The sequence below is a fragment of the Fukomys damarensis genome, unplaced genomic scaffold, assembly GCF_012274545.1.
Source record: "Fukomys damarensis isolate Sample0158 unplaced genomic scaffold, DMR_v1.0_HiC HiC_scaffold_16, whole genome shotgun sequence".
NCBI classification, from domain to species: Eukaryota; Metazoa; Chordata; class Mammalia; order Rodentia; family Bathyergidae; genus Fukomys; species Fukomys damarensis.
In genome coordinates, this window is record NW_022900928.1 from 97444994 (window position 1) to 97456499 (window position 11506).

At 46.3% G+C, this 11506-nt stretch overlaps 1 protein-coding gene across 6 annotated transcripts in view; it reads right to left on the reverse strand.

The window, feature by feature from the left end:
* Positions 1-9852: 9852 nt before the first annotated feature.
* Positions 9853-11506, reverse strand: part of LOC104867351 (putative RNA-binding protein Luc7-like 2) — a 64642-nt gene continuing 62988 nt past the window's right edge. For all 6 annotated transcript variants that reach the window (XM_019208573.2, XM_019208572.2, XM_019208571.2 and 3 more), the window contains one exon: positions 9853-11166. In XM_019208573.2, the coding sequence (XP_019064118.1) occupies positions 10989-11166 (178 nt within the window). In that variant the 3' untranslated portion in view covers positions 9853-10988. The remainder of the gene's footprint in view (positions 11167-11506) is intronic.

The following is an 11506-nucleotide window of genomic DNA, read 5'->3' on the forward strand; positions in this document are numbered from 1 at the left end:
CATCCTGTGCCAGATTTTGCCTGTACAGGATGGGTGGCTGGTTGAGTGGCCCTAGCAGTCCATCCAGGCAGCCAACCTACTCTTTCTAGAGTCTATGAACAGGGAGGATGTGGGTGTCCTCTCTGCTGGAGACATGCACACCACCCAAGAGGGCCCTGCCTTGTGCTATAGTTGACACAAGGCTGGCAAGCAGGCTGTGGCTGCCCTCTTCATTGGGGAGCCGTTTTTACTAACATTGTGGATCTCTGCCTAGAGCCTGTGGTTGCAGGAGAGCCTGCTACATTGTGAGAAGCTGTTTCTCCACAGGCCAAAGCACTGCTCGGCCCCTCATTGCTGCTTGTAACCAGCAGCAATGGGCAGTTGTAGTGACCCTCCTCTGCTACAAGGCACTTCCCTTCCTCAGTCACAGGGAAATCCATTTCACATGGCCTCTGGGGTGACCGCATGGAGCACCATGCTTATGGAACTGAGAATTTGGCCTGAGTAAAAGCTGTTTCTTTAGAGCCTTATCCCAGGGAGCACCCTTATCAAGTGGTCCAATGGCCTGTGTTGGGCCAAGTGGGAATGAAGGTCCTAGCAATTCAACAGACAGCTGCGATTCTCTGGGCCCTCGATATGCCTGAATCTTGTGGGTCACAGCTGTTGGCCATACCCAACCAGACTACCTGAGGGCATTTCCCTGGACTTCCTGCAGGTTGGTAGCCCACTCTTTGGGTCAGGGGTGCACTAGAACCTTTTGGTTTGTCTTCAGCAAAGACTCAGATCTGTGAAAGCAACACATCATCTACATGGTGTTTCTGGTGCACGCAGATGTATCTGCCAACATGGCCAGGACCAACAGCAGGGCCAGGCCAGCACCTGAGGGAGCACTGGAAAGGCCTGTTGTTGGCCCTCTCAGGGGAAGGCAAACTTGTGCTGGGACTGTGTCTAGGGTAGAGGTGTGCTACATCCAGCATGGCACGACACGTAGCTGAGCAAGTGTTTGGTCTTTCCTGTATTTGATCCAGGACAGCCAGCCGAGTTTCCTTATTCACTTCCTGGAAATCACCTCTCATCCACCGGGTGCTTGTCAGGCTGTCACCCGCCACCCTGGGCTGTCAAGATGGGGTCTATGCAGGACACAATCCCCAGCCTGTCCAGTCCAGGACAGTGGCCTGTCTGTACCCTCCTGGGAGGTGGTATTTTTGGGTGCCCTCTCAGGCAGGGTCACGCCAAGGGCTCCCCTCTTTTCTCCAGGAGCTGGGCCTGTACTACCTTCACCCATGGTCGCCTCAAGGGTAATTCCCAGGGCAGCAGCCCCATGTTCACTGCGACAGGGAGCTGCAGTCACTGTGGGGTGGGGGCAGCACACCCATGTGTAACAGCAGGCTAGCTCCCGAGTGGTGAGGTGGCTCTGACCATCGGCAGAGGAGAGACATCTGTGTATGGAATGTGTTCAGTCCCCACAGCCCGCAGAGCCAGGATCTCATTTCAAGGGGACCTGCGAGGCCCTTTCTACCCAGGATCCTACATTGCAGAGAACCCTGGCCTTGCTGTCCCATAGAAGGCTAGAAGGCTGAGCTGTGATCCTTCCAGAGGCTGGCAAGGGTCAGGACTAATCCTCATGGTACTCGGACACTTTCCAAATCCAAGGGTGGCTGCAACAGGTGGTTTCTTGTCTCTGTGTGACTCCACCATTTTTCTGTTTCTCTCTGGGTTCCTGCATTTTTGCTGCGCTCCTCATCTTAACTGAACAGGTTACAGTGGGCGGGCTTCCTCAATCAGTATTGGGCCACATCATATACAGGGGCCATTGTCAGGGACCTATGATGGGAAGCAGTATAACCTCCCACCCACAAGGGACAGCCCAGGAGCACACAGTGCACCGAGGGAGAAAGGGGTGTTAGCAGGTCCTGGAAAGCTTCAGTGGAGCTGGCTACCAGCAAGACCTGCACCTCCTGCCTATCTCCCAGGGCCTCCCCTAAGTGCTGGGATTAAAGGCATAACCCACAGCACCAAGTTCAAACTCATTTGTTTGGAATCCTGTTTACTATGCTAGTTATTCTGTCTAGCTGAGTCTTCAGCTGGAGTCTCCTCAAAAGCGGTGCAGAAGAGTTCATAGCTATACAGGTTTCAAAGAAAGAAGCATTAAATGCCACGTGATTCATGCAGTGTTTTTTTCTTGAAACAGGGTCTCCCTCTGTAAGTCAGGTTGGCCTTGAACTCACAGCCATCTTCCTGCCTCAGCCTCTAGAGTGCTGCATGCCCAACTGTAAGGTAACCTCATCTTGAGGTTTTATTGTTTTTAGACAGGGACTAACTTTATAGTTCAGGCTGGCCTTGAACTCAATGTGTAGCCCAGTCTAGCCTCAACCTCCCATGTGCTGGGGTTATAGGTGTGCACCATCACGCCCGGCTTCAACATGGGGCTTTTATTATTTTGTTACTAGGGAGCGAACTTGGGACCTTGCATTTCCGTGGCAGGTGGCAGAACCACTGAGCTACATCCTCAGCATCACAGGGTTTTGAAGAGGGTCCTGCCTGGATATGGCCATAGCTCAGGGCTAGGGCTAGAGTCCCTATGGGGGCCGAGGATAGTTTCAGTGACCTGGGTCACAGCCTGAACAGCCCTGTCAGAGCCTGGGGATGCTCGAGGCCCTGCCTGGTGGGCCCAAGCTTGCAGAAGGAATGCCCTGGCCAGGTTCCTGCACAGTCACGGCACAGGACGAAAGGCAGGGGACAGAAGGAGTTATTTAGTCTCTTGGTTTTGCCATCAAAAGCCAGTAACTCCAGAAACAGAGGGTGGCCTCCCAGAGCCTCAGGTCTGGTCTCCTGCCTGTTGTCCACATGTGCCCTCTTCCTGGCCTCTCCTTTCCTGCTCCACTACAGACAGGAGGACCCGTCTATGCACAAAGCCATCTGCCTCTAGCTGAATGTATCCCCCAACTTCATGTATGAACCCCTGCCCCAACATTCATGCACTCAGAATTTCTGGTGCTGGAAACTTTGGGAGGTACTGAGTTAGGTGAGGTCATGGGGTAGGGGCACAAGGGTGCCCCACCCCACCCCAGAGAGGGTACTGAATCCAGAGCCTGTGCTCTGAGCTTCATCACAGCGCTTAACATTTTTAATTTGGAGCAGGGTCTCACTAAATCACTAAGTTGTCCAGGCTGGTCTCAAAGCTGCAGTCCTCCTGCCTCAGATCCCTAGAGTGCTGGGATCAGACATGTATAACCCTGCCAAGATGGGCACTTTTTAAAAAATAGATACATGTGATATGCAAAAGTTGCATATCATACATGTACAGCTCAATGAATTTTCACCCATGTAACCAGCCACCAAATCAAGAAATAGGTCTAATCAGCACCCCAGAAGCATCCTCTTCTGCAGCTTTTGATCACCACTGCCGTCCAAATACTACCTCGTTCTGAACACCTGCACCATTAGATCAGTCTTGCCTGTTCTTAAACATAAACGGCATGATAGGGCTGGAGATTTAGCTCAGTGCCACATTTGCCTTGCAAGAGCAAAGTCCTAAGTTGATCCCCAGTACCAAAGCAAACAAAAGACATAAATGACACTGTATACAGCAGTATGAATTCCTTTCTGCCTGCCTGCTTTTGCACAAACGTTTCCAGGGTGCTCTCCTGCTGGGATCTTTTTTTTCTTGTTGAATTGTATGTTAGGGTGACCACATCACAATTTACTCACCTGTTCCATCGTTGGTGGATGAGGGTTGTTCCTGAGGAACAGCACATGGCAAACATGTCTTGGTGAGCATATCTATGAACTTTTTGTTGCACGTGTATATGGGGTAAATGGTAGGATATATGTGCATTAGGTTGAATAGTTTTTGCTTTGGAGACATGGTCTTGCTGTGCAGTCGAGGCTGGTCTTAAACTCTTGAATCCTCCAGCTTCATCCGCCCAAGTGCTGGGATTATAGGTGTGCATCACCACACCCAGCTTTTGTGTGTGTGTGTTTTTTTTTTGGTTGTTGTGAGACAGGGTCTCACTATGTAGTTGAGATTTACCTGGAACTCACTATGTAGCCCAGGTTGGTTTCAAACTCACAGCGATCCTCCTGCCTCAGCCTCCCAATTGCTGGGATTTTAGGCGTGCACCACTGCGCCTGGCTCTTTTGTGTTTTTGAGACAGAATTGCTGGGATTACAGGCGTGCACCACTGCGCCTGGCTCTTTTGTGTTTTTGAGACAGAGTCTCACTATGTTGTTCAGGCCAGCCATGAACTAGCCATGTAGCCCAAGCTTGCCTCCAACGACTGGGGATCCTCCTGCCTCAGACTCCCAGCATTTGTCACCATGCCCAGGTCAATTAGGTTGAATTTTTTGGTTGCTAAACTATTTTCCACTGTGGTTATATACGGACAGTCTGCACTGCTAGGAGCAGCACAAGAGTGTTGTAGCTCACAACCTGGCTGACTCCTGGTACTCTTTTTCATTTTAGCCATTCTGGTGGTTGTGGTATAGCTGCATTGTGATTTGCATTTTCCTGATTAGTGAAGTTGCTTTTTACACCCTCTTTCATCAGTAGATGGTGTTTCAGTATGTGTTATGACCCTATGGCCATATTTGGTAAAAATTTCCATCAAAGAAGCATTTTACTAATGATGTGAATTTTATTTGTATTAATGTTCCCTGTTCCTTTTCTTTTGTGTTGCAGTCTCTGCCTAGGTCCTGCCTACCTCCTGATTACTGCTCAACTTTAAATGAGGCAAGTCTAGAACACCTATAAGAGGAGTCGGTGCTTCAAAGGGCCTTGGGACTGGGCATAGTGGTGCACACCTGCAATCACAGCTACTTAAGAGGCTGAGGTGGGAAGATCACAAGGACACAAGGAATCGAGACCGTCCCAAAAAGTGTTGGGGATGTAACAGCTAGTGGTAGGGTACCTGCTTAGCATGCACGTGGCCCTGGGTTCAAACCCAGTATCTGCCCTCCAAAAAGGGAGGGGCCCAGACCATGTTGTAGGCAGCAGGTCATTAGAACAGACAAGTGTGGGAGTGAGACTTGGCCTTCCCAAGCCCACGCAGGTCACGCTGTACTGCTGTTCTCTGCCTGCCCAACCTCCACAACAAGAGGCATCCTGCAAGCAAGGCTCATCTGTGACTTTTCCTCTGGGTCCTACCCATTTCCACCTGCAATCTGAGCATGCTTTGCTCCCTGGGGCAGACACTGATGGCTCCCTGGCTTCCTCTGGGACCTCCAGCCACCTTCCCACACTCATTTGGTGTTTCTGTCCTTTCCTCACACTTCTGTGACAAAATATTCCCAATGTCTCCTGGTTTCACCCATGCTAAAGTCTGAGCTGCTATTCCTGCCTGCCTTGCCACTAGTGGGTGGGTCTGGGAGTGAGAGAAGGCTGAGGTCTCCTGGCATTTCTAAACCAATCGTCTTCTACTGTATGCTTTGGCCAGTCCAACCAACTGGCACCAGTTTAAAGCAGCAGCTAAGGGACAGCCCTCATCAACAGATAAATCTAAAGCTCTCACTATCCTTAGAAATAAAGTGCACAGCTGCTGTTCTGAGAAGCACACAGACTGCTAGATAAAAAGTCTTAAAAATAAAGATAGCAGTGGCCAGGGATTTAGCTCAGTGATTCTGCCACCTGCCTCGCAAGCACAAGGTCCCGAGTTTGAGCTCCGGTACCCACACTCCCACCAAAAAGATAGCAGCACTACAAGAGAGCCTGCTCTTAGGGACTGAATTAGGTTTCTTCCCAAAATGCTGGAGTTCTAACCGAGCACTACTTATAATGTGCCTGAGAAATAGGAACTCAGTGTTGGGATGCATACCTGTAATCCCACCACTCTGGGAAGTTGAGGCAGGAGGATCACGAATTCAAATCCAATCTGGGCAGTTAACTTAGCAAGACATCTCAAAAAAAGAGGCTGGTGCAAAGACCCTGGGGTTCAAGTACCCTAGTACTTCCAGAGGTGAAGAAGGGGATTTACAGATGATGAGGTTAAAATGAGGTCATGTATGAATGGACTCTAGTCCAACATAACTACGGTCCTTATACAAAGAACTTCAGAATATTCGCAGCAGGCCTTGCAGATGGATGGACCAGTCAGTTCTACACAGTGGCCTCTAAACATGTCACCTGTTACTTCCCAAGGTCCTACAGGTGTACTGTCCAATACAGCTATGACCAGAAGTCATGGTGCTTCCTCGCTTGGGCACGTATGGTGTGGACTATGGTGTATGCATCTCTGAGAACTCAAGGACACCCCAAGGTGAGTGGGGGCATCAGGTAACACTGCATGGCATTCTAGCTGTGAAGCTTCATCCACCTGGGAGCATAACAGCTACTACTATAGGCAGCTTTGCTGTGTTCCAATTTAACCCTTGTGATGATCTAGTAAGGTGGCGGTCAGTTTGGACCCTGGGGTTCCAGGTAAGAAAGTCAATTCTAAGCCTAAGCAAAGGGGAAATGATTTATGACCTACTTCTCTTCAAATGTTTGTCAATCTTTCTCCTGGTGGCTACTTTATCTGCTCTTACTAATGTGGAAGCACACGGCCACCGAGAGCTCTCAGCTCACTTGTCCTTGATTCAACACAGCAGAACAGCCAATCCACACTGGAAACTGCCAGTCACAGGAGGGGCTGTGGCTATTGTAAGTAGGCTCATGTTATTAGAGTGGCAACTTCCACACTGCACTAAATCTGACTTTAGGGTGGGGAAGGCCGTGCTTCTGGTAAAGGACAGTAGGGAAAGGTAGACTGAGCTGTAGGAATCTTCCTCTCTATTCCACAGATAAGACTCAAAGATAATTCTCAGGGTAGAGTAGAAGTTAAGAGTGCAGACCGTGGTAAAGATATGAAGAGACACCTTGCCAAGGAAAACATAAGAAAGCCAGTAAACATGAGCAAAAACAGGGCATGGATAAATTGCAGTACCTCTTCATAATGGATTCTACTTGGATACAAAAAAAGCAAAGAACTGTTCTGGAATAGAGCACACAGATGAGTCCCATAAACACCATGCTCAGAAAGGGAGCCAGACAAAATGCATAGGAGTTAACTCCACTGGCCCTTTAAGTCCGGCTGAGCTGGGTCTTTGGTTACAGTTAGCTGACCGCCTTCTCACGACAGGAGGGCGCTGCATTTGGGAGCTGAGGAGAGCTAGAGTACGTTCTGGTGCTGGTGACAGCCTTTGGATTCCTCCTCGCAGCCTCGTCTGGAGCCTTGCAGGACTAAGAACACCATCTTTTTGAGTCTCAGTACCTTGCTTTTAGCTAAATCCTACCATGCTGATCACGAGGCCAACCCCAAGGCATGCCTGCAGCCCCAGAACCTGACACCCTGGGCTGTCTGCTGAATCTGGAGAACACACAGGTGACCCGCACAGCTCAGAAACATCTCCTGCAGGTTCTAGAGCACCCAAAGCCCTGACCATCTGTGGCCCCAGCACACTCCTCCCTGGTCCTGGTTGGCCTGTGCCAAAAACAAAAAAAACTCTGGTTGGGTCTCTCCAGTCCCAAGAACCCACAAAAGAAAAACACACCGAAAGGGAGCAATTTTATATTACCTTACTCGTACCATAGGAAATATCAAAAGCCAAGGCATAATAAAATAATGTAAGAGTTCTCAAGTTTAAAAACCTGTAAGCATGCCTATGATTCCAGGTCTCAGAAGACTGAGGCAGGAGGATCACTGAGTCTGAAGCGAACCTGAGCTACGCAGTTGAGTTCAAGGCCAGCCTAGTGTCTCTAAAAAAAATATTTATTCTAATAATTATCAGAATTTATTTGAAGGAAAAAAATTAGTATCTATATCAATGGTCCATTACCTAAAAATTACATTGAAAGAAGTACTTAAGTTGAATGCTAAGAGTCTATCTAATGCATACTCAGTGGGCTAATGTTGAAAGATATTAGACTCAAACCAGGCATGGTGATTCACACCTATAACCCCACAGCACTCTGCAAGGCTGAGACAAGAGGACAGCTATCTTATGCCTCACCTGGAGAACTTAGTGATTCAGCGACACTGTCTCAAAAAACTGGAGATGTAGCTCAGTGTAAACACTCCAGGTTCAATCTCCAATACTAACAAAAGCACAAAACAAAACACACTCAAAGTGGAACTCTGAGGAACAAAAGAGCTTGAAGCCAGGCACGCATGGTAGCATACACCTCTAATATCAGCACTCAGGAGGCTGAGGCAGGAAGACTGAAAATATAAGCACAGCCTAGGCAACTTAATGACTTAGCAAGACCCTCTCTTAAAATAAAAAATAAAGAGGGGAGGCTGGTGATACAACTCAGCACAAAGGCCTTAGACTCAATTAATCACACACCCCCACCCCAAAAAAGCCTTTGTTTTAGGCTTAATAAGGATTTTAAAAATTCTTTTAAAAACAAGCTACTAACTGGGTATAGTGGTACTTTTTTTTTTTTTTTTTTTTTGGTACCAGGGATTGAACTCGGGTCCTTGCGCTTGCAAGGCAGGCCACCAAACCACTGAGCTAAATCCCCGGCCCGTGGTACTTATTTTTAATCCCTGGTACTCAAGAAGCTGAGGCAAAAGGATTGCTATGCTGGAAGTCAACCTGGGCAACTTTACTGATGCCCTGTCTTGGAATAAAGGGTGGAAAGGGTGGGGATATGGTCTGGTACTCCCTGAGTTTGCTCCTCAGTACCACACACAGTCTACCTGACAGTAACACTTCCTGCTTTAGTCTCAGTTTCGCTTGGTGCTACAGCTCAGTGAAACAGCTCTGGTGAGGAGTTATAGCAAACTGCAGGGGGTTCTGCTGGAGGTAAAAATAGCATATTTTTACCCTACCAGGTCAAAGGTTTTTGCAAATGTGATGAAACTTAGAGCTATTTTTTTACTACAGCCACCAGCTATCAAAGAAGTACAAAATATTTCTATGAGAAAGATACTAGCTGTTAGGGTTCTTCTAAATCAGAGTAGCTGTCCCATCTCATAGATTATTTAAAATGTAGACTGCATATCCCAAAATCGAAATACTAGAAGTACCCCAGAGCAAGAATAGTGCAAAGAGCCAGGTCAAGTGATCTGCTGTGGTGCACAGTCCCAGGATGGCTATCAATCACTCCTGTTGAGGGCAGGGCCAGTATCCCCCAAAGTCACAACTGCAATAAGAGCTGGTCATACAGATGTGTTATTACAGGAAGTACTCGATTCTAACTGTACAAACGATGAGAACACATGACTTAAACACAACTCCAGATACACCATGAACTACAGTGGGTCAGGTCCCAAATGTCCTTCCTTGCACCTACTACTGTCATTAAAACTTTTGGTCTTACAAGGTACTAAATCCAAAATGCTATAGGGATTTGGGACAACAGTATAGACCACCAAGAACAAAAGAGGTCCAAAAAAATTTCTCTGCAACCAAAAATAGACAAAGAAAAGGCCACTGATGCAGACAGGTCTCTCAGAACTCTATAAATGAATGTGGTGCTGAATATGACAGTAAACCTGGTAATGAGGCCTCATTTGGTAAACTGGGAACACCAGTGTCCCTTCTGACGGAAATAACCTAATCACTTAGAACAGCACTGGCTTTCTGTTCTTTCACATTTTGAGGCCTATATTCTTCTGTCACATGAAATTTGTCAAAGAAATAGCTCTAGAGAGATGTTAATTATACTTACAGGCACTAATTTTATACTTTTGGGTCCTCAGAATTTGTAGAAATTAGAAGTGATACCTACCAATTACTGTGATATCACTGTAGCTCTTTAAAGTAGAAACTGCTAGTTTCGTTATGTTGGTTACATACTGTTTTTATTCAGGCTTATTGAATAACAACAACAACAACAACAACAACAAAAAAAAAAAGGCCAGGGATTTAGCTCAGTGGCATCACGCCTGCCTTACAAGCACAAGGTCCTGAGTTCCATCCCCAGTACTGTGAACCCCCCACCCAAAAAAAGAAACCCCACAAATGCTTCCCTAGGTCCACTCCTTCCCTATGGAGGATATTACAGACAGCCCTGAAGCTAGCTTGAAAGCAGTCAGTCAGCAAGAGTCCCAGGTAGAACAATAGTTCATCTGGACTCTTTTCAAGTCTATTTACTTCCTTTGGTGCCTTGCATAGTAAGGCGCTGTTAAGCATGTAACAGAATACAGGAAATACCCACAGCAGATAGTTCTAGTGACAATTTACTAGACAAGTTACAGTTTGATGGTGGTGGTGATCGTTTCTTTCATTTTATTATTATTTTTTACAATAAGGATGTAGTTTTTATACTCCACACACACAAAATAAAACAAGTGCTTATTATGAAAGAGTCCCTGCCCCCACCCCCTCAGAACATCCTGAACATATAGCAATTCAATGGAACAGAAAAATCAAGACAAGTCTGATTTTAAAATTTCAATAAAAAAGCAAAAGTATGTAATGCAACAGCTGTTCAATTTCCAATTCTAAGTAGGCACCATCAAACAAAAAAAAACCCAGTCTTTTCAATTTCTCTAGCATACACATTCCAGTATAAATGTTCTGAATTGTAATAAGCTAGTAATTAATAATGGGAATAGAACCTTGGAACAGAAGATATATTGCTTCCCTGACCCCCTTCTTATAGTTGGAGAGTACAGGTATTAGGGGATACAAAAGTCATAGGAAGAATTAAAAAGAAAAATTCCCAAAGCTGCTGCTGTTTGGAGTAGAAAGGAAGACAGCATTTTACAAATGTTCAAAAATTCCCAAGGCATGTAACAATTCATTCACTATCACTCCTACTTGAAAGAATAAAGAGATCAGTGTCTTATTATATAAAACCGTACTTTCAGAACTGTATTACAGATTCACCAGAAACTATGGATGTAGTTTTAGGCTTTATCAAGGAAAACAGGTTCAGTTCAGATCAAGTTAGATACTGTACATCTAGCCTGGCTGAATCTTGGTGTCTAGAACTGCTCACTGTTACCCTGAACAGCTGTAAACTAAACAATAGTATGTGACTCCATAGGAAGCTTAAGGATTGAAGGGATGTACACAGCTAATTAGATCTCCCCTGCTTCGCGCTCTTCAGAGCTCCTCCTGTCTTCTGATCTGCCATTAGCACTCTCATAGGACCGCTTCTTATCTTTTCGGTCTCGGTCACGAGGTGATCTGTCTCTTGAACTCCTGTCTCTGTCACGTGATGCTAAGTCTTGGTCTCTGAATCTTTCTTTTGAGGATCTGAAAAATATTAATTTGAGGAGCAAAATATGTTGGGAAACCCAAAATCCAGATGAAAGAATAGGATAAATATTAAGCTACAGATAGCTGAAGAAATAAGTACAGCCAAGACAGAGTCAGTTTTCTGACAGAAAAGAGCATACTATAGTGGATAAAGGCACTAAAGATGGGTGGCAACAAATAGCTAAGGGCCACAAACTGTAAATGCCAAGCACAGATAGTGGCAATGTCTGTATTCCTAGCTACTTGGAGGCTGAAGCAGGAGGATTAAAAAGTTTGAGGCCAACCTGGGCAACTTAGCAAGACCCTGTCTCAAAAAAAAAAAAAAAAAAAATAAAAA